Genomic DNA, 26,902 nt, shown 5'->3' with positions numbered 1-26,902 from the left:
AGTAGCAAAAGCAGAAATTGACTGGGGAAGGCATTCCATGAGAGATAGAGGAACAAGTTCCAGCAATGCTTTATGGCCTTCAAGTACCACGTGATTCTCCTTATTCCCGTGCCAAATGTGGGCAATGTAATCATATGGTAAGTTACAAGCAGTGGCAAAGCATCCGTGTTACCTTCCAAGGGAGTACTGTGAAATTAGAGGGTGCGTGCAGGGCTGTTTCCACTTCCCCAGTCAGAGTGCAGGTTACAATGTACTTATGGCTAGACTTAACACAGGGTAATTGTGGCATGTAGTTATGGCACATTTACCGCAAAACCCCATTTGCTTTCCATGCAAAGAAAACATTTGTTTCGTGAAGAAACCGAGAGCCTTCTTAGGCTTGGGAACTCACATCGTAAGAGCTGATCAGTTAACCACAGTTAAAAGATCAACAGCAGGCTAGGTGATCGTACACCCATTGATGGAGGATAAGGCCCACAATGGTCAGGATAGCTACAAATTAATTCAAGTATCAGAGAGTGTGTGCTCTAAATGTACTTCTGGGAAAGACATGTGGGAGAAGGCCATTGCTTGCTGGTTGACCATAGTAGGATTAAAATGCTGTACTAGATGGGCCTTTCATATGATTCTGCAGAGCTCTTCTTTATATGCAGATGCAGAAATCCCTCCTTCCCAACCAGGATTTTTTCAACAGATTTTGGAGTTAACAATAATCTTGTGGAAAGTCTGGTTAAACCTAAACTTTTTAGAAGAAGCAGCAGCATGAATTCACTATGGAAAGGGAATGTTTCATTCCACTGCTGCTTCCAGTAACTTAACCACAATTAAGAAACATGTGCACTGTTCCACCATAAGGCGTTCCGGACGCCATACCTTTGGCATGTCCATCCCTCCTCACTTGTTCCCCAGACTTCTATGACCTCATGGTGACTCAGCAACAGAGGAGCTCATTGCTTCAACACATAACAATCAACTCAAATTCATTGCCCTAATGAAGTTAAGTGGAGTATACTGGCAGAGAAGTCTAAGCTGAGCTGGGAAGGGAAGAGAAGCTGAGCATGGCTAAGGGCTGCACACGGACCAGCCTTCCCTCTTTTCACCTACTAAGCTTTTCACTCCAAATAAAGGCAGGAACAACTTTGCATTTATTCTGTTGCTATTGCCATATATATTCCACACCTTATCGAGGCCTTATGGGAGCATGGAATGGAAAATATCAGCTGTAAGTCTTGGAAGACCTGCTTTCTTGACTTCCAAGGCCATTTTTCACCTGGCCTGGGAGTGCAGGGACCTGACTGCAAAAGCTGGGGGCTGAACAGACACTTGGGATGGGGTATTGTTTAGGGAAATTTCTTTGGCCTTTTTTTCTTTGCTGTTTTTAATATTAATTTTTTGCAACTTTATTTTAGATCTTACTACGGTTTGGTTGTGTAGTTTTGATGTTTTATTTATTGCTTAGGACTACTTTTGTTATAGGGACGCCGGTAGCACCCACTTTTGTTATGTGGTGGTGCAGCAATAAAACTGCTAGCACAGTTGCAAAGCTAAGCAGGGTCTGGTATGGATTCAAATTGGATGGGAGATCGCATGCTGAGAGTCCTGCATTACAGGGGGTTGGTCTAGATGACTCTCCAGATCCCTTCCAGCTCCACAATTCCATGATTCTATGTTGCAAGCCGCTTTGAGCATATGTCTAACTATGGAAAAGCGGCATACAAATAAAATGATGGTATGATGGAAGGTATATTTTTTGAGGGTGATATTTATTGAACTTTGTCGCTACTTTTTAGCTATACAATTTAACTCTCTCGAAAACTGTGCATTTTAAGCTTTGAAATAACACCTGCATGTGGACATTAAATGGAGATCCAAGATCTTGGGCACCAAATTCTAAGCTGGGACAACCATTAGGATGAACATCTAACTATACTTGCCTAAAATGCATTACATAAGTGTTTTTCACTGTGGAAATGTATTGTAGAAGTGTGAGAGGCGGGGATTCCTATTTTAAAGTGATCTAGAGGCAATTTATATCCTGGACCATAACTACATCAACTCTGCTTACATGGGTTACATGCCCAGTTGCAATCAATGGCAGTCAAAAAAAACCAAACAAGGCCAATGCAGCAAGGTGTCTTGTGGTACCTTAAAGACTAACACATTTATTAAGGAATAAGCTTTTATTGAGTAGAGTCCATCAGGCGCATGAAATGTAATATGTACTTGGGAGGTATATATACACATTGAGGGTGGGAGGAATTGTAGGGAGCAAGGTAATGTAAATGCAAAAAATACAGACAGTGGCAATTCTATTCAAGTAAAAGAGTTCTTATTTTGCATACACTCTGTGTCCCTTGTGATGTTTTGAAACCAGAGACCCCCAAATGAAGAGGGTAGAGGGGGCTAATGTCACCCAAGATTGAAGCGGGGAGGGAGGGACTGACTTCCATTGGGATGATAATCAGACAAACTGACAGTGGAACGGTCTCTAGACTCTCCTTCCTTGGAAGTTCTTAAGCAGAGGTTGGATGGCCACCTGTCAAGGATGCTTTAGCTGAGGTTCCTGCAATGCAGAAGGCTGGACGTGATGTCCCTTGGGGTCCCCTCCAACCCTATGATTCTAACCCATTTGCTGTTACAATTAAGGCTAATTGATAGAGGTGAGGGAGAGATGCAGCTGTGTGCCGCAGCAATTGAATGCAATTACTAGGCTTGGGAGCAGAGCTTAGCAATAGAGGAAGGAGCCAAGCTGAGCTGAGAGCTAAGGAGAGAGGCAGACAAAGCTGAGGTTGAGAGTGAAGAGCCTGAGCCCTCGACAGAGAGTTTCTAGTTCTTCTGCCTGTTCTGTGATACTCATGGATGGTGTCTTCAGTACAGCTGAAATCCTTTTTCAATTTCATATTTAACATTGGACATTTCTTAGCCCCATTCGCACCTTAAGACACTCCTGGAGTGCCTGTATGCAACATACATGATAATGTGTCTTAGTAAAGGTAAAGGGACCCCTGACCATTAGGTCCAGTTGCAGACGACTCTGGGGTTGCGGCGCTCATCTCGCTTTATTGGCCGAGGGAGCTGGCATACAGCTTCCGGGTCATGTGGCCAGCATGACTAAGCCGCTTCTGGCGAACCAGAGCAGCGCACGGAAACGCCGTTTACCTTCCCGCTGGAGCGGTACTTATTTACTTGCACTTTGATGTGCTTTCGAACTGCTAGGTTGGTAGGAGCAGGGACTGAGCAACGGGAGTTCAACCTGTTGCGGGGATTCGAACCGCCGACCTTCTGATCAGCAAGCCCTAGGCTCTGTGGTTTAGACCACAGCACCACCCACGTCCCTGTATGCAACATACATGACAATGTGTCTTAGAGGCATGCAAATCAGCATGTAGAAACAGCTGCCCTGCTATAAAAAGATTCTTTGGATTTAACTGGTCTTTGAGAGGGAAAACTCTTCTGTCAGTTCAGAAGATTAAAAAATGTCTCTGACACAGATTTACCTGCAATTTTGTACAAACTGCAGAGTAGTCAAGTTCTTTTTTTATGTGGCACTCTTTCCCTTTCCAAAGCATTCCTAGAAAATTAAACCCATGAAGAATGCAAAACAGAGAGAGAGAGAGAGAGAGAGAGAGAGAGAGAGAGAGAGAGAGAGAGAGAGAGAGAGAGAATGTGCCATTTCAAGTACAGGAGCCCTCAGTATGAAAAGCTGCTACCTTAGAACTATTATGATACTGCTTCCCTCCCAGTAAAAAAGGAAAGCTACACACACCATGTTTTTCTAAACCTCCATATACAGAAAATGCTATTCTGGTGGCTGCTGTTGTACAAGAGGCCTCCCAGCCATCACCCCCCCTTATCTACAATTTTTGTGTCAGGAAATATAAATTGTCAGAGGCCCCTTATATTTTAAATCCACTTTCTCCTTTCCTATTCTATTCTCATTTCTCACTCTGGAACCTGATCGTTCCATGTTGCTTTCTATCTTTGAAAATAATTCTATCAAAATTAGCAAATGGCCTACAAAACAAAATTACACAGTTGCCAATGGTGACAGACACTACAACTCATGCCGCCCCCTCCCCAAACTTTTCAGTGGCTTATTTTTCTCAAAGCAACTTAGCAGAGATGAAGCATTTCTGATGGCTTAAGATGCATCTTCCCTAGGTCTCCTCCTTATCTATTTTCACAGAGTGGAAAAGGAGGAGAAAAAAGCTTTCTTGCTTGGAATTACAGAGTCCATAACATAATCTTCTGTGCACTGTACTTAAATGAAAATCAATAAAAGTTCAGGCCATAACTCTCCATTCTCGTTTTGTAAAGTCAGCCACCAAAAGCCTTCAACATTCAGCCTGTTTGTCAGTGTGTGGCCGACCCACAGTGTGACTGACATTGGAGATGTGTCTTTTTAAAAAACATGACGACACCTAGCTAAGTGAACAGAGAAAAAGACAGTGCAGGCTGGGAAATGAGAGAAGGGACACATGAGAGCATAAACAGAATGGTATCATTCAGAAGATATGTGGTGTTTGCTCTTCCCTCACAAAACGATCAAGGAGAAAAATGTTTAGTCCACCACACTGCCTCTCTTTAATGCTCACTATTAGTGCTGAGAAACTGCTTACTGCTCACAGCACACTAGCAACAGATTTCTCTCAATAAGAGATTTTTCTTCTCTCTATTTATGTTTATTGCTCTTTTTTATAGTTGCTTCTTGCGACTTCTTCCCCCAACCCCCCTTAAAGCCTGCTTTATTCAGCCTTTTGAAATTGGGATTGGTCTGTGAATCAAAAGATTGCTCTATCAGGGCTGACATTTTGTAGCTCCTGAGGCAGAACAGCAAGTGGATCTCCTGTCGCCAACTTTGAAGGCACACACTACCCAAGACTCGCCAAGTTACTTGGGCACCTGAGGCAGATAACCCCACAAGTGCCGCTTCCTTGGGAGTAAAAATGCATCAATATAAAAGAAAAAGAAAACAAGATGATGCCCAGAATCGGCTGCCTTACTATGCCTTTCAGTAGGGCTGGCTGTGCGTTTTATAAAAAAGGTAAAGGGACCCCTGACCATTAGGTCCAGTCATGACTGACTCTGGGGTTACGGCGCTCATCTCGCTTTATTGGCCGAGGGAGCTTCCGGGTCATGTGGCCAGCATGACTAAGCCGCTTCTGACGAACCAGAGCAGCGCACGGAAACGCCGTTTACCTTCCCACTGGAGCGGTACCTATTTATCTACTTGCACTTTGATGTGCTTTCAAACTGCTAGGTGGGCAGAAGCTGGGACCGAGCAACGGGAGCTCACCGTGTCACGGGGATTCGAACCGCTGACCTTCTGATCGGCAAGTCCTAGGCTCTGTGGTTTAACCCACAGCGCCACCCGCATCCCTTGCGTGCGCTTTATACACCAGCCCAAAACATTTGCACCATTACATATCTTCAGTGCCACAGCTACTCGATGCACCCAGTTGGGTGTTCAAAGATTCATGCCCCCCTTTTTTCAATGGGGAACACAAATCAATGTACACACTAAGATTTGCTTACTTTAATGAACACAGAAAGCTTTTCAGGGATAAGCGCCCACCTCAGAATCTATTCACTGATCTGCCACGGTGCACCATGCCACTTAGCATCATGCTATTATGTTATTTTGAAAATTTCTAAACTGAGACTTCATCCAAAGCATCAGTTCCGAGGAGGTGTGCATAAAAATCTAATATCAATACAATACCAAATACCATTCTAAAATATAGACGCACTTTTACTCTCGCAAGACTGAATGTATTGCCCTCGGCTGTACTTGAGGGATGATTCCAACAGATTCCACATGAAAAACACTCATGTCCCTGTGGAGATGGCAGTCCCGAAATGGTGGCACATGCCCTTCTGGCTTGCCCCCCCTTTTTTGTCCATTCCGGATCGCCCAACCACTGCCATAGTGTCCTTTCTCTTGGCAGATCAAGATGAGCAGGTGACAGCAAAGGATGCAAGGTTTTTAGCTGGGGCTAAAACCTTTAGCTGGGGCTAAAACCTCAGAGTAAGATCCACCATTTGACTATTGATTCAAAACCCCAAAATGTATTTTATATAATTGACTTTTTATTTCTATTATTTGTATATTGTATTGTCTTTTTATTGATATGGCCGATGGCTGATGCAAATAAAGATTCATTCAAATACAAAAAAGCCCCTCAATGTATAATATAGTAATAATATTTGAGAAGTAATAAACCAAAACTATTCAATTAAGTAAGACAGTTTAATAGTTGTGGTTTTTTTTAAAAAAACCACAAAACTGGAAACATGAAAAAGAAACACTTTAACCTGCTACTGAAAATAATACAGCCTTACTTCCTTTGGGAGGTTATTTCAAAGCTGTGGCACCACCACTAAAAAGGTCTTCTGTTTCGTGGATGCATAATGCTCCTCTCCTACAGAGAGAACTTGGAAAAAGGCCTCATCTGAAGACCTTCATGTATGGACAAGTTACTTTTTTTCTTTTAGTAAGTTAATGCATTTTTACACTACTCCTTATCCAGCAAAGTCCCCTGCAGGGCAGCTCACACAAGATTAATAAGAATAATAGCTTAGATGAGAACAGTAGAAAGTGCATGCCATCTTGAAATGGCCTGTTTAATGGGGTAGTGATAATGACAGATTGCTTCTCCTGTCTGCTTCTTCCTCTCCAGCTCACAAGGCAGTTCCTTCTAATGGCTTCAGGGAGGAGAGGAAAGGAGAGGTCCAGTCCCAGCTGAAGAACCAGCAACTGGCTGACATGGTGATCCTGTCAGCTGGCAATTGTGGCTTCTTCTCTCCTACTCTAATCTGTTAACTGATTCTAACCCAGGCTTCCTCAAACTCGCCCCTCCAGATGTTTTAAGACTACAATTCCCATAATCCCTGACCACTGGTCCTGCTAGCTAGGGATCATGGGAGCTGTAGGCCAAAAACATCTGGAGGGCCAAGTTGGAGGAAGCCTGTTCTAACCTGTCTCCCTTTCAACCCATTAACGCAATATTTGGCCTGGTTTAAGGGGTGGGTCATGATGACATTTACAGTCCTAAGCATCTATGGCAGGCATGGCCAAACTTGGCCCTCCAGCTGTTTTGGGACTACAACTCCCATCATCCCTAGCTAGTGGTCAGGGATGATGGGAATTGTAGTTCCAAAACAGCTGGAGGGCCAAGTTTGGCCATGCCTGATATGGGAACATCTGCTCCCCTCTCTTTAACAACTGCTGTAAACCTGAAGGCCCTTGAATTAGGGTTGCTTGGTCCAAACGAATAAGGTATTTGACATCTGTTGAGAACCTGTTGCATTTTTGGAATTCAGAAGCAAATATTGAATCTCAACTATGTAGAAACCTACTGGGTTTATTTATATATCAACAGGTTTGTTGATTTGAGGCGGGTGATGGTTGAGCAGCAAAGCACATGATTTGTAATGCAGAAGATTCCAGGTTCATTCCTCAGCATCTCTACACAAAATGGTTCAGGTGGCAGGTGATGAAAAAAACCTCTGCCTTAGACTCTTGCCCACTGTTTATCAGAATAGACAATACTTGGTTAGATGGATAATTCTGCCTGGTATAAAGCTAAGGGTAGCCCAAGTTGCCTGACAGTATTGGGGGGCATATATGGTGGAAATGAATGTTCAGGTTTCATTTTAAAATCAAGCCTCTAGCTCTTTTGTCTGTGGAGATAGAAAGGAAAGTGTGTCGGGGGTGCTGTAGTACCTCAATTGCTCACTCGGAATGAAATGGCAAGCTACCTACATTTATATGTCCTGGCTGTTCTGAAATGATTCCCCAAACCCATAAGCCCTCTCACCACAACATTTCAGGCCACCGGTGAAAGCATTCTATTTTCTGTATGGAAAAATGTTTGGACACAAGAGACTTCACTTTTTTAGATGATAATGTTAAGGAGACAGTTTTCAAGGTTATTAGGGCTCAACTAGACGTGACATGGAAGGGGGAGTCTATGTGGGCTTATATTTTTATTTCAAAGCAGCTGCATGGGTTGCTAATTTTATGGAGGAAGCCGCTCTGGGAAGTGGTGAAGGAATTGTTTAGCCCTCTTGTGCCTTGTCTCCAATTTAAATTACTTTACTAAGGCTTCAATTAGGTCTACAAGGGGCAAAAGTTACAGATGCTGTACCTGTCCTTAGTGGACAGTACTTAAACCCAGAAAAAAAAATTAATAAGCAGGGATGGGAGGGAATTTTGTTCAGGCTGCATTTTTAAGGGAAATGATCTAATTTGCATTTTATAAATGAATACATGGATTGGAACATAATTATCCTTTGAATTTCACACACTCTGAATATTGAGATACGGCTGGGGAGGAAAGTACTGTAATAAATCACAAAATTATAGGATAAAATACATTTAGAAATGTGTGCATCGAGTTAAAATATGTTATTTAATTACATATTTTGTGGTAAACTACACATTTAATTATGAATTTTGGTACAGATTCAACTCACTCATTGATATGAAAAAGGATGGGTTTTTATGAATGGACACATGCAGAACTGACACACAGACAATAAATAGATTGATTCATCGATCCCATTCATAAATCAGAGTATCTTCTGGGAGGCCAGTGGTAAGAAGGGTACTTTTCACATATCTGCTGGAGATGATCAATGATTCAAGCCTGAATTCAAAACAAGTATATGAAAACTAAAGCAAAAAACAAAACTAGATGTCAGATTGGAAAATCTTTTTTTAAAACCTACACATACATACATACATGTGTGTGTATCCATATCTCTGATGTAATTCTTTCAATGAATCAATGGTTATGAGCATTAGTTCCACAATATGAGCATGCACTCACAAGAAATCAATCAACAATGAGCCAATGCTAATCCTGAAGATTTCCTACTAATATGGAAGCCTTTTCTAGTTTACCCAGAAGTGAATAAGATCTTAAACCTCAGGTGTCTGTATTTACTTTTGTTGTTGTTCTACAGTATGCCGGTAATCCAATTCTACAGTATTCCGGTAACTCCAACTGCCCCAATTCCACCGGGACTGCCATGGAAGCAATCATGGTTTCTCACTATGTCCCGCAAATCCTGGTTTTTGCAAGCAGGGCAGTGGCGAATGTGACTGGTGTTGTGGCACCGAGTGCAGGGTTTCTGGGATGGTTCAGCAGGTGCCACCACTATTATGGAAGCAAGAAGCAGAGATGTGCACGAGATTTGGGCATCACAGAAATTTCAGGCACCAAGGTCCGCTACTGATTGGGAAAGGAAGGGAGACTGGTCCCTCCTTCTCTCGCCTCTTACGAGTCCCAGCTCGTCTCCCTGCACCGCTTCTCTCTTGGCTGCAATGCACCTCCTTAGGAGTAAATACCATTAAACTCAGTGCGACTTTCTGCTGAGTAAATGGGCATATTGTCAGGATTCTAACAGGGATTTAAAAAACAACAACAAACCAAGCATCATCAACACCAGCAATTATTACTTCTACCACATCAACTTTGTTGGACTGGTCATGTGTGCTGATGCCTGATGAACGTCTTCCAAAGCAACTGCTCTATTCCAAACTTAAAAATGGAAAGTGTAATGCTGGTGGTCAACAAAAGAGGTTTAAAGACTCTCTCAAGGCAAATCTTTAAAAAATGTACGAACACTGACAACTGAGAAATACTGGCCTGCAAGCACTCCAGTTGGAGAACAGCCTTTACCAAAGGTGTCATGGACTTTGATGATGCTCGAACTCAGGACGCAAGGGAGAAACATGCTAAGAGGAAGGCACACTTGACAAATCCACACCGTGATCAACTCCCGCCCGGAAACCAATGTCCTCACTGTGGAAGGACGTGTGGATCCAGAATTGGCCTCCACAGTTACTTACGGACTCATTGTTAAAACCGTGTTTATGGAAGACAATCTTACTCGGCTATGAGTGATCACCAAAGAGAAGAAGAAGAAGAGAAGAGAAGACTTCTACTACTACCAGCAAATAACAACAAAATGGTTACATTGCAGAATTTTCCTATTCCACTACTTTCTAAAAATGTACAGGATAAATGCTGCAGTATTAACTGTAAGTGACACTGGGGTGCCTGCTGATTTGGAAATGGTATTCACAGCAAAGCCCATTTTAATTAATGCTCCAAATTCTTCCCAGATGTTTCAACAAAGGTTCTGACAGGTCCTTGACCATAAAACAGCTTGAATCCCAATGACATTCAAAATTAGGGAATTGGAGTTGCAGCATCCAGACTAGCACTGAGTGATAGAATAGAATCATAGAATAGAATCACAGAGTTGGAAGGGACCCCAAGGGTCATCTAATCAAACCCCCTGCAGTGCAGGAAGTTTTTGCCCAAAGTGGGGGTCAAACCCACAACCTTCAAATTAAGAGGCTCATGTTCTACCACTTAGTTTAGGCATACTGTTTGTTTATGTCATATACTGATATTTTTCTATCTAAAAATAATAATAAAGTGGTACCTCGGTTTAGGGACGCAGGTGGCGCTGTGGGTTAAAGCCTCAGCGCCTAGGACTTGCCGATCGAAAGGTCGGCGGTTCGAATCCCCACGGCGGGGTGCGCTCCCGCTGCTCGGTCCCAGCGCCTGCCAACCTAGCAGTTCGAAAGCACCCCCGGGTGCAAGTAGATAAATAGGGACCGCTTTCTAGCGGGAAGGTAAACGGCGTTTCCGTGTGCAGCTCTGGCTCGCCAGAGCAGCGATGTCACGCTGGCCACGTGACCCGGAAGTGTCTTCGGACAGCGCTGGCCCCTGGCCTCTTAAGTGAGATGGGCGCACAACCCCAGAGTCTGTCAAGACTGGCCCGTACGGGCAGGGGTACCTTTACCTTTACCTTTACCTCGGTTTAAGAACAATCCTGTTTACAAACTATTCGGTTTACAAACTATGTAAAACCAGAAGTAGTGTTCCGGTTTGCGAACTTTACCTCAGTCTACGAACGGTAGAAGGGCATTGGTGGCGGGAGGCCCCATTGGGGAAAGCGCGCCTCAGTTTAAGAACAGATTCGGTTTAAGAACGGACTTCAGGAACAGATTAAGTTCGTAAACCAAGGTACCACTGTATCCGTTTAGGAAGTTACACATTTTTACACTCCAGACCTATGTCTCCCCATATAAACCAACCTGGACTCAGCATTCATCCTCTGAGGCCCTTCTTCATCTAAGCCTGTAAGGTCCAGAGGATGGCAACACGAGAACAGGCCTTTTCTGCAGTGGCTCCCTGTTTGTGGAATGCTCTTCCCAGGGAGGTTCATCTAATCTCCTTCCTTATATATGCTTAGGTGCCAGGCAAAAACGTTCCTCTTCAACCAGGCCTTTGGCTGATTAATATTCTATAGCTTTTTAAATGTTTTTTTTTGGGGGGGGTGTTTTATTGTTTCTGTTTTAGCATTTTACTTGTGTTTTTATCTTGTGAACCAGCACTCCGTGATCTTTTGATGAAGGGCGGTATATAAATTTAATACATAAATAAAAAAAAATGTCTGATGCTGCTGCCACAGCTACAATCAAATTATAGAACTAGAGTAAAGGTAAAGGACCCCTGGACGATTAAGTCCAGTCAAAGGTGACTATGGGGAGCTGCGCTCATCTCGTTTTCAGGCCGAGGAAGCTTTCTGGGTCATGTGGCCAGCATGACTAAACCACCTCTGGGCAATGTGACACCATGACGAAGCCAGAGTGAACGGAAACACCACTTACCTTCCTGCCGCAGTGGTACCTATTTATCTGCTTGCACTGGTATGCTTTAGAACTGCTAGGTTGACAGAAGCTTGGACAGAGCAATGGAAGCTCACTCCGTCGCAGAGATTTGAACTGCTGACCTTACAATCAGCAAGCCCAAGAGGCTCAGTGGTTTAGACCACAGCGCCACTTGTGTCCCAGTACTCTTTTAAGATCTTACAGTGATTAGGGGTGGAAACCGCTAATGTAATGCCACAGCCCCAAACTATGCACAATAAAATGCATGTATGAAAAACATATAAAAAGGGCAACTTTATGTCTTTGCATTCTAAAGATAAAATGAATTCCATAGATGAGGGCTGGGATACAAATTTGACAAACAAATTAAATAAATTAGTTCCCTTCTAAAATAAATTGTGCATGTTATGTAAATAAATACACAAATACGTTCTCTTCTAAAAAGGTCTCCTCTCTTTTCTTCTCCCCCCCCCGCCCCCCTGCTCATTCAGTGTTTGCTGGCTTTCACTAGGCATTTAAAGGAGTTCCTCTTCTAATTAAGCTTCTCCTGTGGCTTTAGTTTGTTTAAAACTGAACTTCACACAGTGTGACATGTTATTTTCTCAGTCATGCCCACAAGTTAATTAGGGAATGTGTGTGCTAGTCTGATATTACCTTCTCTGTTATTTTAATTTAATGTTCAGAAACCTCTGCTGTTTCTACACAAGTGGGCATTCGTATCTCAGCAAACAAGACCCCAGATGTGAACATTTCTGGAAAAACAACAACAACAGCAACAAATTAACAAACCTGAAGCTTCCAAGCTTTATTCAGAACAAGGTACAAAGCAGGCCTTTTCAATAAAGCACTGTGTTTTTCTTCAAAAAGAAATCCAGCAAATATCCACAGAAAAGAGATACTGCGTGGCTTTGAGCTACAGAGTCAGTTTTTCTGCAACCAAAGAGTCGTCCAGGTCCAGGCTCCATCTTTTCTCCTTCCTCTTTTTTAGAGAATGAAGCAAAGCCTCTGAGTCAGTGAAAAAAGCCTACCGTATATCCATTTAAGGACTTATTCGCATGTAACGCAAAGCCCAAGCAATAATGTGCAATCTGGTGGGTCAACCAGAGTGAAAATTGCAGCCACTTCACTCCTCCCCAGTCCTGCTGTGGCTATGCTACCTGGAGTTAAGCCATGGTTTGGTTTAGTAATGAAGGCAAATGCAGGTTTCATTGCCACCACCACTAAAATTGGTGCAGTCTTCTGGGGCCAGAAAAATATGTTTGGGAGCCTAGATCAGGCCCCTGAACTAGGAGTTAGCCACTTTTGGTGTAGACAGTACTGAACCACATGGATGAATAATATAACTCAGTACAGTGGTACCTCAGGTTAAGAACTTAATTCGTTCTGGAGGTCCGTTCTTAACCTGAAACTGTTCTTAACCTGAAGCACCACTTTAGCTAATGGGGGCTCCCATTGCCGTAGTGCTGCTGCTGCACAATTTCTGTTCTTATCCTGAAGCAAAGTTCTTAACCTGAGGTACTATTTCTGGGTTAGCGGAGTCTGTAACATGAAGCATCTGTAACCCGAAGCATTTGTAACCCGAGATACCACTGTATTAGGCAGCTGTCTATATGTAATATACTCCACTGCCCAATATCCCCACACTGAATATTGTGTTCTGATGGTTACCTTTCTGAGCTAACAAGGACAACTGTCTGACTCAATATAAGGTAGTTAGGTCTGTTCTCTCCACTGAACTATGGTCTCACATAGTGGGACTTTGCATGAATGTGTGGGTCAGCCCAACCCCCCAAGTGCTAATACAAATAATGGGCCAAGCCATCCCCTGCATCCTTTCAACTGATGTTGAGCATGTGCTGGCTGGGGACCAGTGTTAGAAACTTGGATACATAAGCTAGGTGCCAAATGGATTCTTAACCCAGGGTTATAATCGCCAAAAGGGAATGTCTGGTTGCCATTTTGGGGCCAGATGGCTCGAAATTCATATTTTCCAATTCGACTTTTTGGTTCCTGAATTTCATTCCGATCGTGCAGATAAAATATCATGGATAGAATTCTAGAGGATGTGTTGCTGGTGTGTAAAAACAGTCAAGATCCCCAGACATGCACCTCCATGCACTGGTAAGATTTAGACCTGCTTAAGTCTGGCAAGATTTCTTAATCAGGTGCCATCAGTCTATGCCCTAGGACTGCTGCATGCATTAAAAAAGGGAGAATAGAAGCTTCCCTTCCCCAACATCTCTATAATGGGGGAAGCAACAGGGAAAAGTGCATAGGTGCGGAAACATGGAATGATTTGCCTTGTGGGACACTGTATGGCAGGGAAAGGGAACTTGTGGCTCTCTGAATGTTACTGGACTCCAGCTTCCCCCAACCTCAGCCAGCACGGCTAATGGGAGAATGATGGGAGTTGTAGTCTAACATCCTCTGGAGGGCCAGTTTCCCTACTGTAGTGGTTAACAGTTATAAACTTAGTTGTGCCACATTCATTTTTTTGTGTGTCCTTGTGCTATGAAAGCAGTTAACAGGAATTTTGAACATTCTGCAATTCCACAACTATGAATATGGCTCCTGGGTGCAAACCCAATCGTCCTGAGAAACTCAGCTTTCTTCCTCTTTCTTCCCCCAGAAGTTTGTCCCACTGTGCTCAATGAGGGCTACTTTCCAGCATTTTTACTTTTTTTAAATAGGATTGCAGCCTCGGAAGTTTGTGGGGAAACACCTGGTGGCATCTGAAAAGCTGGAGTGTTTTAGCAAACTTCCCAAGGGGGCTGCATAATAGTAGTGCACAGCTCTTGTCCAGGACTAGCAGGGCCAGAATTATGCAAATGCCAGCAAATCAGTGCAGAACTGTTTAATTACAGCAAATGCTGGCTGAGAACTGTAGATGCTTATGCAGAAGAAATTCTTATTGCCTGTTCAGTGGACCACACACAGGTGCATAGGATTCCAGGTTTAGGGAAGCCGCAAACTTCAGCCCTTTTTGCAATGGAATTTGGGTTACATTGGTACAAAGTTTTCATAGTCTATGAGCACAGACTATACACAAGTTATCATCAGCACTTCTGCAGGGCGCAGCAATTTCAGCTAAATTGTACAGCTGGGGAAACCAGAGCATGAAGAAGTGTATAGAGACATGCTGGAGGTTTCCATTTGTGTTATTTATAAAGTTAGTTCAGTGGGCTGCTGCATTACACAAAGTATCTGCAGAACGTTGATAACGGTTATGCTGGGAGGGATGTTTGTTTTCTTAAAAAATCTGCTTTAATCTTTACCTGCCGGGCACGACACTGTTTTGATCAGACTGGGTCTCGTTTGTCAATTTTCAGCTGCGTTACTATGGAAACTTCACAAAACATATGGAGTGTAGGCGATGCTACAGTCCCATCACATTTGGGTAATGGACTGGGGGAGGGCAGTGCCAAAACCTCTTTTGTATTTATTGCCCCCCCAAAACTAAAGACATTCCTCGAGGGCTTTAAAAGGTTAAGGGGTTTTCCACGGATCTTTCATAGCCAGTATAATGAGAACCTCCCACTCAGTATCTCCTTAAGAATCTCTCTGCTCACTTCCCAACAAAGGGACTATCTTTTATTTGGTTCCTCGTGGGGTTTATTATCGAGAAGCTACACGTCTAGAACCTGCTTATATGTCTTCCCACAAAACAGGGATTTAGGCTGGTGCTTCCGGTTCAGCCTTTAAACTTGAGCAGGAGACACACGAATGACTTCATGAACTATCTTTTGGATTTTTCAGAATTGATGACCGGGATAGGCTCCAATGCTTTTTAAAGCTGTAGTCAGCATACAGTTAGTAACTGGAATGGAAACCCCTTTCTGAATTTCAGTAAAGCATGATGTCTTGAAGTCCACAAATTGTAAGAGGCATTCCTGCAACAAAATGTGGCAGCACAGAATGCTGTTGTTCATTATGGCAACCACTCGGTTTGATTTCCCCTCCCTGTATTTCCATTCACAGTCAGCATTACATGCCCACTGGCACATTCTTCGTTTTGAGTCCCTCCCCTTTTATGGCTTTTCTTTTTTTAAAAAAAGTCTGGTATTTCTGCATACTTTCACTTACCCCCCCCCCAAAAAGAAACACCCACCATTGCTGATACATCCCTTCTTATGTGTGAACAGTGCTGTTTTGTCTACATAAGCCATGCCACTCACAGCCTGACCAACAGAGCTGAAGAGAACATTTTCAGAGAATGCTTTGCTGCAGCTCTACAGTGGTACCTCGGGTTAAGTACTTAATTCGTTCCGAAGGTCCATTCTTAACCTGAAACTGTTCTTAACCTGAAGCACCACTTTAGGTAATGGGGCCTCCCGCCGCTGCCGTGCCGCCGGAGCACAATTTCTGTTCTCATCCTGAAGCAAAGTTCTTAACCTGAAGCACTATTTCTGGGTTAGCAGAGTCTGTAACCTGAAGCGTATGTAACCTGAGGTACCACTGTCCTATGGAAATATCCAGCTTGGTTTTGAGGAGTCCACAGTTCAAACTGCACCACAATCTCGCTAAGGCAAGCCATCTCTCCATCTCAATATGGAGTTAAGTCTATCCTCCCAGAGGTGATGTCAGAATAATTTGGATAGTGCATGTAAAGAGATTTCAAACTAATAATAATAATAATAGCTCTAGCTTTTGGTTGTTTTTAATTACAAGTCACCTTGAGTTTCCTGGATGACAGGTGGGATATAAATGTAAAAAAAAATATCAAATAAATAAACAAATTTATAAACAAACAAACAAGCGATGAGCAGGAATCACCAAAAGAAGCTATTTGGCAAAGATTGAAGCTATATTAAAAGAAACAAGGGAGAAGGGGGAAAGGATACAGTACCCCCCCTTAAAGTCACGAGCTACATTTTGCATTAGGATATTGGCAGTCCGTCCCCCCAACCTCTTTTTCCTAACCTAATAATGCTGCAGATGTGTTTGTTGCGAAAACAGCAATAATGTAGGCATCTAAATATAATCCATGGAAGCGGCTGCAGGGGTGTGTGGCGATAAATCTGCTTTTGCTGAAAGGCCAGCCTTCATTCTGTTTCCAAAGTAGGTAATAAGTGAAGAGAGTTTCTGTTAAGATCTAAGATGACTGCAAAATGGTTAATAATGAAATAGAAAGTGGGAAAGCCCTTTATTCTTCCTGACAGTTCATTTCAATCTTGCAAATGTTTGTTGATTATGTCCAGCCAGCTTAGTGCTTTTCCCCCATAAGAGGTACTCTCAGCCCATATGACAGAAAAATGCCACCCACGGTTTGCCAATATCATAACACTTCTTTCCTTTATCAGGCAGGCAGGAGAATACATTAGGCAAGGTGTTTCAAAACAATTTGCGGGATCCAATCAAAGAGTTACGACTACAACACTGAAGTGATTAATCAGATGACTAAAACATTTTGATCAACTCAAAAGGTGCCCTCAATTAATCTGGCATTTGAATAATAATAATAATAATAATAATAATAATAATATAAACTGCAACTTGCAAAATCCATATTGTTGTAAGAATTTCCTCCTGTGAGAGAGAAAATAGGACAAGCGTCTTCTAAGATTATCCCTGTTGTGATATATACATGCAAACGCTAAAATGAAAGATTAGGCTCATTTCTTTTGTTTTTTCCTCTCATATGTAAACATAAGAAGAGTGAATCAATTAATTTTTAGAGGTGGCCTTAAAAAGGTTCAGGACTACAATAGCTCAAGGACTGTTTACCTCCATATGAACCTACCAAGACCCTGAGATCATTCTCTGAGGGCCTTCTTCGTGTGTCTCTTCCACATGAGGTCCAGAGGGTGGCAAGATGAGAACAGGCCTTTTCTGCAATGGCTCCCTGTTTGTGGAATGCCCTCCTCAGGGTGGTTTGTCTGGCACCTTCATTATATATCTTTAGGTGCCAGGAGAAAACTTTTCTTTAAGCAGGCCTTTGGCTGAATGACATCTAACACCCTTTAAAATGTGTTGTGGGAAGGGGGATTACTGGGTTGCCTTTGTTTTTGTTTTTATTCTGCAGTTTATGTCATTTATGTTGCAATTTTATGTTGTGAACCACTTTGAGATCTACAGGTATAGAAAGAACAAGAATAAAAATAAAAATAAGTGAAAACCCCACATCTTCAGATAAAGAATTGCCCTGTACACATTTTAAACCAGACTTCCCCAACCTGCTACCCTTCAGATGGTTTGAACTACATACCCTTCAGCCCCAACCAGCATGCAGCTGATGAGAGTTTTAGGCCGAAACATCCAGAGGGTACCAGTTTGGGGAAGGATCCCATCGTTCCTGACCATTTACCATAATGTCTGGGGCTGATGGGTACTGGAGTCCTACAACTACTGGAGAACCACAGGTCCCTGTCATAAGACAATATTCAGACACACCTTCTCCAAAACAATTGCTTAGGTTCACTAGCCTCTTACATTTGAAAAGTGCTACTCCTGTTTAATGCAAGATTAGATTTGATGGTCCAATTTAGCTTTAAAAAGTGTTATTGAAGGGGGGCACGTGAACACACTATAAAGGTAAAGGAAAAGGGAGCCCTGACCATCAGGTCCAGTTGTGACCGACTCTGGGGTTGCAGCGCTCATCTCGCTTTATTGGCTGAGGGAGCCGGTGTACAGCTTCCGGGTCATGTGGCCAGCATGACTAAGCCGCTTCTGGGAAACCAGAGCAGTGCACGGAAATGCCATTCACCTTCCTGCGAAAGTGGTACCTATTTATCTACTTGCACTTTGATGTGCTTTCGAACCGCTAGGTTGGCAGAAGCTGGGACAGAGCAACAGGAGCTGACCCTGTTGCAGGGATCTGAACCGCCGACCTTCTGATCAGCAAGTCCTAGGCTCTATGGTTTAACCCACAGCGCCACCCACGTCCCGAACACGCTATACACTGCCCTATATTCTTGCTGCTTTTCATTATCTTTGCCGCTACTCTGACAACCCAATCCTACACCTGACTTCTAAGCCCATTGCCAATGCTATATTCTTCTCTCCTAAATGAAAACATCTGAAATGTTCTGTCAGGAAGACTTTCTATCATCAGAGAGCTGGAAGGCCTCTCGTGGTTTCCTAGGTACCAGAATTAGCATACACAGGAATTCCCCCATGACAGATATCCACCTCTAGAAGAACAGGATTTGATTAATTATACTAATAATGGCAGTGCAAACTGATTTACCTCACAGACATGAATCAAGTAACCTTGGTAAAACATGGATTGAGGGAAAGGATATGCTAATTGCTCAAGCCAACCCATGTGAGTTTCTCTCTCTTTTTCTCTCTCTCTCATATTAATTGAGGGTCAAAAATCATCATTCAAGACTGCTTGGTAGTGAAATGCAAATGTTGTATGGATGGTAAAAAACAAAATTTGGCTTTCTTGATCTGTTATAGATATGAAGGAGCTCCTTGCAATTTAGCACTGTGATATTTAAGGAGAATGCATCATTTGAGCCCCTTAAAGGAGAAGCAACAAACTCTTTGTTGACATGATAAAAATTGGAAGTCGTCAAAAAACAAGCAATGGCTTGGTTCACACTGTCACACGTAGCCACTGACAAAACCGTTGTGATGCCTCAGATTTGAATGTTCCCTCTTTTACTCCCCGGCATGCCACGTCATTTTGGGTCATTTTTATGAGTAAAGTGACTAAATCACCATCATCCCTTATTGATTCACTAAAACAGGGGTTCCCAAACTTTTTTCCAAAGAGGGCCAGATTTGATGAAGTGAACATGCGTGAGGGCTGACCAAAGTTGCTGAGCTTTTTTTAGGATTAAAGTTGCTGTTGGAATTTTATCCCAGGACATATACTGCCACGCGGGCCAGATTAATTCAACCGGTGGGCCGGATTAGTCCTCCGAAACGGACTTTGGACATGCCTGCACTAAAAGGACAGTTTTCCTTTATGTGTGTGTTTCACAAAACATAAACCATAGTCACTTGTTCTCTCCCCCACTCCCCCAAAATAAATACCGTTGCCTGATGGGAGAACAGGGGAAAAGAGGAGAGAGCACATCATTACTACCTTTTCCCATATCCCCACAGCCTCCCACATGACTGAGACTGAATGTCTGCAGTGGAGAATCTGCTCTCTGTGGGTAGGCTCCTCACACAATTAAGAACCCTGATCTTCCAGCAGAGCAGGCTCCCTACTGCAGGCATTTGACCTCCAACATGAGGGGTTTGCAGGAAGAGCAATGGGGACATGCAGTCCTTCTTCCTGTTCTGCATACAAATAGGGAACGCTGTGGTCTAAACCACTGAGCTTCTTGGGCTTGCCGATCAGAAGGTTGGCGGTTTGAATCCGTGCGACAGAGTGAGCTCCCATTGCTCTGTCCCAGCTTCTGCCAACCTAGCAGTTAGAAAGCACACTAGTGCAAGTAGATATATAGGTACCGCTTCCGCAGGAAGGTGAATGGTGTTTCCATGCACTCTGGCTTCTGTCACGGTGTTATGCTGAACCAGAAGTAGTTTAGTCATGCTGGCCAAATGACCTGGAAAGCTGTCTGTGGAAAAACACTGGCTCGCTTGGCCTGAGGTGAGATGAGCGCTACACCCCATAGTTGTCTTTGACTGGCCTTAACCATCCAGGGGTCATTTACCTTTACCTTTGCATACGATAGCAATTGCATTGAAGGGTGTGTGTTTGTTAGTTAATAGGGCTATGGTTTGCCTCCAGAGCACAACTGGAAATTATGCTCTAAGAGAGATTCCAATGCTGGTTTAGAAGCGAACCATCATTTACTCAATTCTGATGTAACAACAAACTATGGTTTGCACAAGTGAGAAAGTGCAGGAAGTAATCTCTGTGAACACATGCTGGGGATTGCATAGGATGCCCTCAGAACATTGAGAAAGGTTGAGAAAGATTTCTTCTTTTTTCTTGGACAAACAGTAGAATAATACAGGATATTTCTTTTTCTATATTTGGTTGGTGATGCCTACCTATCTCATCATCTCGAGAGTTTGCGTGTCTGGTTGAGCGAAGGAGTGCCAGACACTTTTATCTCTTTCATTCCTAAGTATCTATGCCATCCTTTCCCCCCCATACATCAACCTCTTCCCTCCATTACTAACCTTGCCATGCATTAAAAGCACACAACCCCAGCATTATCCCCTCCTAGGTCTGTTGTTAGCCATTCCCTTTCTTTTACAGAAACACCTCTTTTCCCTCTCTAATCCTCCATTTTAAAAGAGCTAAATGACAAAGCTCAGATTTGAAATCCTCTCCCCTCCCCTATTCCTTTTCAAAGATGGCCATACATAATGGCACCCCACGTATCTTTCCGTACAGGTGGGTGTCCTGCTTTGGTAACAAGGAGTTGTTTGTGCAACTTTTATTTTAATGGTAGAACAACAATTCTCATTGCAGAAGCAGAAGAAAAGCTGTAGCAGCCTACACAAAACACAGTCTTCTATGGGGCAAACTAGACATGGTTCAAAGCAAATCACATGCTGCTGTGTCATGAAAAGAACGTTACTAGCAAGTGCAAGTGAGGGCAGGTTTTTGCAGGGACTGCGGGTGTAACAGCTTTCTCCTCTGCAGCCCTTAAATGCCATAGAAAAAAGCTCCCTTTGGCATCAATGATAACCTCCCTCCTGTCTCTAAGCCCTAGGAGGATTTTCTTTAGCTGCAGCAGGGGAGCAAATGGGTAATCTCCTCCCTCATGTATAGAACCCAATGAAAACTGTTACCCTGCACCTACAATTAATAGTTTCTTTTAAAAAATTAATAAATGCAAGTTCTGTGCTTAGTTCCATGTCTACTTTGACCCTACGCAGCAGACATTTCAGAACTGAAACAGTTGCCAATTGATCAACCATTCACAGCAAACTCTTAGCCAATTAGCAGTGTAACTGATGCATTTCTAAGTGGCTTGATGGATTGTTCTTCATATGTAAAAGTGAATGAAGAGGTCAAAGTCTTCCTATAATTAAATCTATTCACTTTAATATATTTATAGACCTTTTAGGGTTAAACCTCTCAAGGCCTTTTAGGGTTAAACCTCTCAAGGCAGTTTTCAACATGTTAACAATCATCTATATACAGTAGTTGCAAATCATGAAATGGTGAAAAATGAAGTGTGTGATATGACCACACGGCCTTTATAGGTCAGCAACTCCCTTTCCCTCTCTGCCACCATGCATCTAATAGTGAGGGGTCAGGAAAGGTGTAGAGAGAAGACATTTATTTAAAATGTTAATAAAATTTTCTGATCCATGGTAAGCACTATTTATACCAGTTTGCTGACACAGAGGACAAGGTGAATTTGAATGAACTGGTGATCTGGCCTACCCAATTTTGGATATTTCAAGCTCTACTGTAATATTCTCTCTCTCTCTCTCTCTCTCGCTCTCGCTCTCTCTCTCTCTCTCAACCTGCTTTAAAACATCTGAAACTCTTGTCGGATTATTCAAAAGTGAAACGGGTAGAAAGCCACTTACCCCCAGTTGCCACAGTAATTTCACGTAGGAAATGGCCATAAAATGGAAAATCGAACGATAGATTCACTCTCTGCAAGGAACAACACCAGAAAAGAAAATCAATAATGTAAGGAATAGTAGAGACCCCATTCACTTTAAACCCATTCACTGCTGCTTTTGCCTTAAGGGTTGTTGTTGTTGGTTTTTTTTACAGTAGCCTTATGTCATCCTCAATTTGGAATCAAAAGTGGAAACAATTCTGCATACCAGATAAAGCTTGGAAACTTATATAGGGAGCATGTAGGGAACCCTAATTGCCAAGAGTTCTAAATCACGCATATAGAAAACCTCCCACATCAGAAGCCCTGGTCAACACAGAGGGGCAGGAGAAGCTGAATGGCTTTAGGGGTTGGGCTAAATGCATAGCCCCTTTCACTGCATTTTGGACCATGTACTATGCCTGAAGAGGGCTTGTCTTGTCAGTAAATCCCACCGACACACATAGGAAGGAGTTGGCTGCAATGGACACTGTCATTACATAGCCTGTGTGCTGCCACCAGCATGGCTGCTGAATTGTGCAGAGGAAAGCAGTGAAGAGGCTGCCTAGAAGAAGCATCAGCTGCGGAAGAGCTCACAGCTTTATGGAAGGAAAGCACCAGGCGGCAGAAGCAGCAGGGGGGCAGCTCTTCAGAAGCCGAGCTTTGCACACTCTTCTGGTGCCAGTGTCCTATGCCAGGCACAAAGGCCCACTTTGCAGCCATGCTCTCTCTTTCTGCTGGCATGTTGTATTCTTCTTGGGAAAGAGCACAAGGAGGCCATTCTCTTCAACTGTAGCACAGAAGCAGCAGCCTTTTGCCACTATATTGCCAGGCTTCATAATTTGCTATTAATGTCTCCCAAACTGGCCTAGATTCTAACTGGGAGAAGAACTCAGAAGCTTTTCCCTTCCTATGAGTCTCCAACTCATGCCCAGCTGCACTGCTTACCTTGTTGCCACTGCTGCAACACTGGCAGCAGGAGAAGGAAGGAAGGAAGGAAGGAAGGAAGGAAGGAAGGAAGGAAGGAAGGTAGGTTGGTTCTCCCATTGGTGCTGCTATGATAGCAAGTCAGGTGCCAGAAGCACTGGGAAATATAGTTTCTCATGGAAAGCCTTTCTCTTGGGCCTCCTATGGCAGCAAATCAGTTGTAGTACTGGTAAATATACTTTTCTCATGGCTCCCAATAGATGGTTAAAGACTCACGGGTGGGTGAGCAAGAGAGGTAGAAGAAGGAGTTCAGCAGCTCCTGAGTCAGCCTTTCTCAACCTGTGGGTCCCCAGATGTTGTTGAACTACAAATTCCATCACCCCTAGCTAGCAAGGCCAGAGCTCAGGGATGATGGGAGTTGTAGTCCAACAACATCTGCGAACCACTGTCCTGAGTGCTGTGGGTGAGAGATTTCATTATACTTCAGTTGGCTAAATTTGACTTCATTAGACTTGTGGTGGGGGCAACGGTCTAGGTTAGCTCACCATGCACATTGGTGGCATTAAAGTTAAAAATGAAATAAAAAAAACCTGGCAGCACCTGTCAAATATCTGGGAAGTGATGCCGTTGTTTTGCAAATTTCAAATAAAAATAATCTTCATTTCCAGATTACATTGGAATAGCACAAAAAGGGGTAACAGGACAGAGCAGAAGGGCTGTAGATCAGTGGCAGAGAATGCACCCAGTTCCCGGTTCAATCCCTGGCATCTCCAGGTAGGGTTGGCAGATCCTGGGTCTGAAATCCTTGACAGCTGTTGCAAGTAAATATAGACAACACAGTGTAGGGCTCAATGGACCAATGATCTGACTCAGTATAAGACAGTTCCTCTGCTTCTTCCAAATAACGTTGCACATTCCATTCACTGCAAGCAATTGGCCACGTTTAAAAATCTTTCAAAATTTTTTTTTTCTAACTAAGCTTATGTCTGTCTCATTTTAACTTTCATATTGCCTCAGATTTAATTGGTTTTCCCCATCTCTCCAGAAAGGATTAGTTTCTCCATCTATCAGGTATTTTTAATGACTTATTTGGTATGAAATTAATCATTGAATATTTACAGCAGCTTCAAATTAGATTTCTTCTTCTTTTTCATTAGAAGCCAGAATTTGAAAGGGTTTATTTACACATATCTTGTTTAGAACTGGAAGAACTAATTCCATTTTATAAACAGATCATCCCAAGGAGGGGGCTGCAGGAGGAACTTCCAAGACACAAGATTTATACTAATTGAAATATATTCTCCAATCTGGTTATTTTATACCTTTTCACTACTTATCAGTATTTAACAAGTAACATGGAATATTACCATTGGAAAAGCCAATTTGGGGGCTTATCTGGTCCCAGAGCAGTCTCGGTAGGATTAAAGCAAAATAAAAAGTGATGTAAATCATGTCAAGATTGGTGGCAAAGTGGGCAGAAAAAAGGAAAATAAGATATGAATCCATGTTACTGGCAGTAACTTTACACCTTTAGCAAGCAATTCTGTTGGTCAGTAGGTATTCTGACTGTATTTAATGTACAACCCTATGGAGTTGAGCGGGGTCCTCTGGTGGAGGAACCAAACAAAAGGTGGATTCCTTGATTCCTTCCTTCCTTCCTTCCTTCCTTCCTTCCTTCCTTCCTTCCTTCCTTCCTTCCTTCCTTCCTTTCCAGTGTTGTGTGTTCCAGTTAGAGTGTCAGACTAGGACCTGGGAGACCAGAGTTCTAGTCCTAACTCAACCATGAAACTCACTGGGTGACCTTGGACCAATCACAGTTCCTCAGCCAAATCTACCTCACATGGTAGGGAGAAGAGAAAGAATTATGTGCAAAACCTTGAGCTCCTTGGAGTATAGGTGGGATGTAAAATGAACAAACAATTTCCCTCCCACTGGTCCCAATAAATATGCCAGCTCCAGGGCTGCTGTAGTTTCCCTCTTCCTGTTCCTGAAGCACACACTCCTTTTCTCTTACTGCTCTCATTGCTGAAGGTGGATCAGCAATGGCGGCAGCCCTTCCTACCACGGTGTTGGGAAGGTTTCCAGCTACTGACCTCCACCTCTGAATGCGGGCCACTTTTCCTGACCATGGAGAGGACATCCAGCAGCCTACAATCTATTCTCCCCATCACAGAGTTGCTTCCTTATAGTTTGCTTTAGTCATTTCCTTTTCCTACTAATCACACTTTTCCCAGTTTTATTTCATCCAGTGGTTTGCAATAGCAGCTGGTGCAGTGCAGCAAAGTTCCCAACACTACCATTGCTACAGTTTACCTGGATGGGTCTGGGGCAGGGAGGCAGGAAGGACAGTGAGACCAGCACTGTGTGGACACAGCAGTGCAGGTGCCAGACTGACTCTGCCAGTGTGTCTACACAGTCCTAACCTTGCTGTCACCCAGCTCCTTGCTGGTAATCTGTAGCAATGCCGTTGTCAAACAGCAGCTGTATGGCATTGCCACACAACACCAGCCACTACCACTGGTGTGCAAAATCCAGATCCATGATCTGCTTCTCTCCCAGCTTGATTGCTGCCAATGTTTCCTACAATACAGCCTGAAAATAGTTTGAGAGGGAATAATACTCAAAGTGAGCTATTACTAGAAAAAGTAATGGCCACGACTCCACACACTTTTCACATAGCAGTTGGGGGAGAAAGACTACATGGTCTTATATGCACTGCAATTCTAAGCATGTTTACTCAGTCAGAAGTAAGCCTTGCCGAGTTAAATTGAGTTGACTTTGCAAAAAGCCAACTCAGGATCACAGCCTAAATTAGCGTGGAACATGTTTCCTTGAAAAATGCTCTTCACATATTCAGGTTTAATTTGATAGCTTCAGTTTGGGGGGTGGGGGTGGCCAAAATTCAAAATGTTGGGGAAAGCTCAACTGCTCCTTTTAAAGTTCACTTATAAAAAGTCTCCATGGACATCCTCAGATCTCTTTCTTTACTTACCAGCAAAAATAAAGCCAAGATTTTCACTTCAGTGCTCTTCACTTTATCTTTCTGTTTTTTCTTTCCTTATTATAGTCCACTTATTCTGTTCTGCTATGAAGTCCCAGAACACACACTCTTGATACCTCTTAGATCTTTCAGCTGCCCTTCAAAGTTTACTTCTTCTGCAAGGCCTTCTTTAAACTCTACATTTCTTTACTTCTGCTCTCTGACTTACAAGGACCTGTGTGTTCCAGTATGTCCTACAGAGATCTATGAGCACTGCAACTATTTTCAAAAGGAGAGTAGGGATTGTTCTTTCACCCCAGCATGCCTCGTTACAACCTGATGCCTTTTTTTTTTGCCACAGGCACAATTTAAACCAGTTGTGAGTGCAATCCTATGCTTATTTACCTGAAGTATGTATGTTATTTTGTTTTCTCAAAGCAATGTGCATAGGATTGTAGTCTATGTCTACAAAACACATTTCCCTTCTTTCTTAAGACTGTTATAAGCTGCAGATGCAACCTATATCGTCATATCCACCGACATCATGCCTTCATTTGGACATAACATGATAATAAGCCACAGTTTATAATGAGCCATAGTTACTGAAAAAAAATACTCACCCTCCCCTTTCTCTGGCTCAACCACAAAGAGACTGGAAGCAACAACTTCTTCATTTCAGCAAGCTGTAGTTTACCACCATATTGGAACTGTAGTTAGTTTAAACTACAGTTTATTCAAACAAACCAGGATCAGAAACCATGTTTTGCTTTTGACGTGTTTCAGTAAACCACAGTTCAAACTAAAAACACTTCAGTCCAATTCAGATGT

At 42.9% G+C, this 26,902-nt stretch overlaps 1 protein-coding gene across 2 annotated transcripts in view; it reads right to left on the bottom strand.

Moving 5' to 3' along the window:
- PLXDC2 (plexin domain containing 2) overlaps positions 1-26,902 on the bottom strand; it is a 232,027-nt gene that overhangs the window by 69,456 nt on the left and 135,669 nt on the right. For both annotated transcript variants that reach the window (XR_014161732.1, XM_081882493.1), the window contains exon 4: positions 22,151-22,220. Coding sequence is in view for 1 of the 2 variants with exons in the window: in XM_081882493.1 (XP_081738619.1) it covers positions 22,151-22,220 (70 nt within the window). In the remaining variant the exon portion in view is untranslated. The remainder of the gene's footprint in view (positions 1-22,150; positions 22,221-26,902) is intronic.

This window comes from Podarcis melisellensis, assembly GCF_964234715.1.
Source record: "Podarcis melisellensis genome assembly, chromosome: 12".
Classification (NCBI taxonomy): domain Eukaryota; kingdom Metazoa; phylum Chordata; class Lepidosauria; order Squamata; family Lacertidae; genus Podarcis; species Podarcis melisellensis.
Note: the sequence above shows the minus strand (reverse complement) of the source record. Positions and strands in the feature narration are given on the sequence as shown.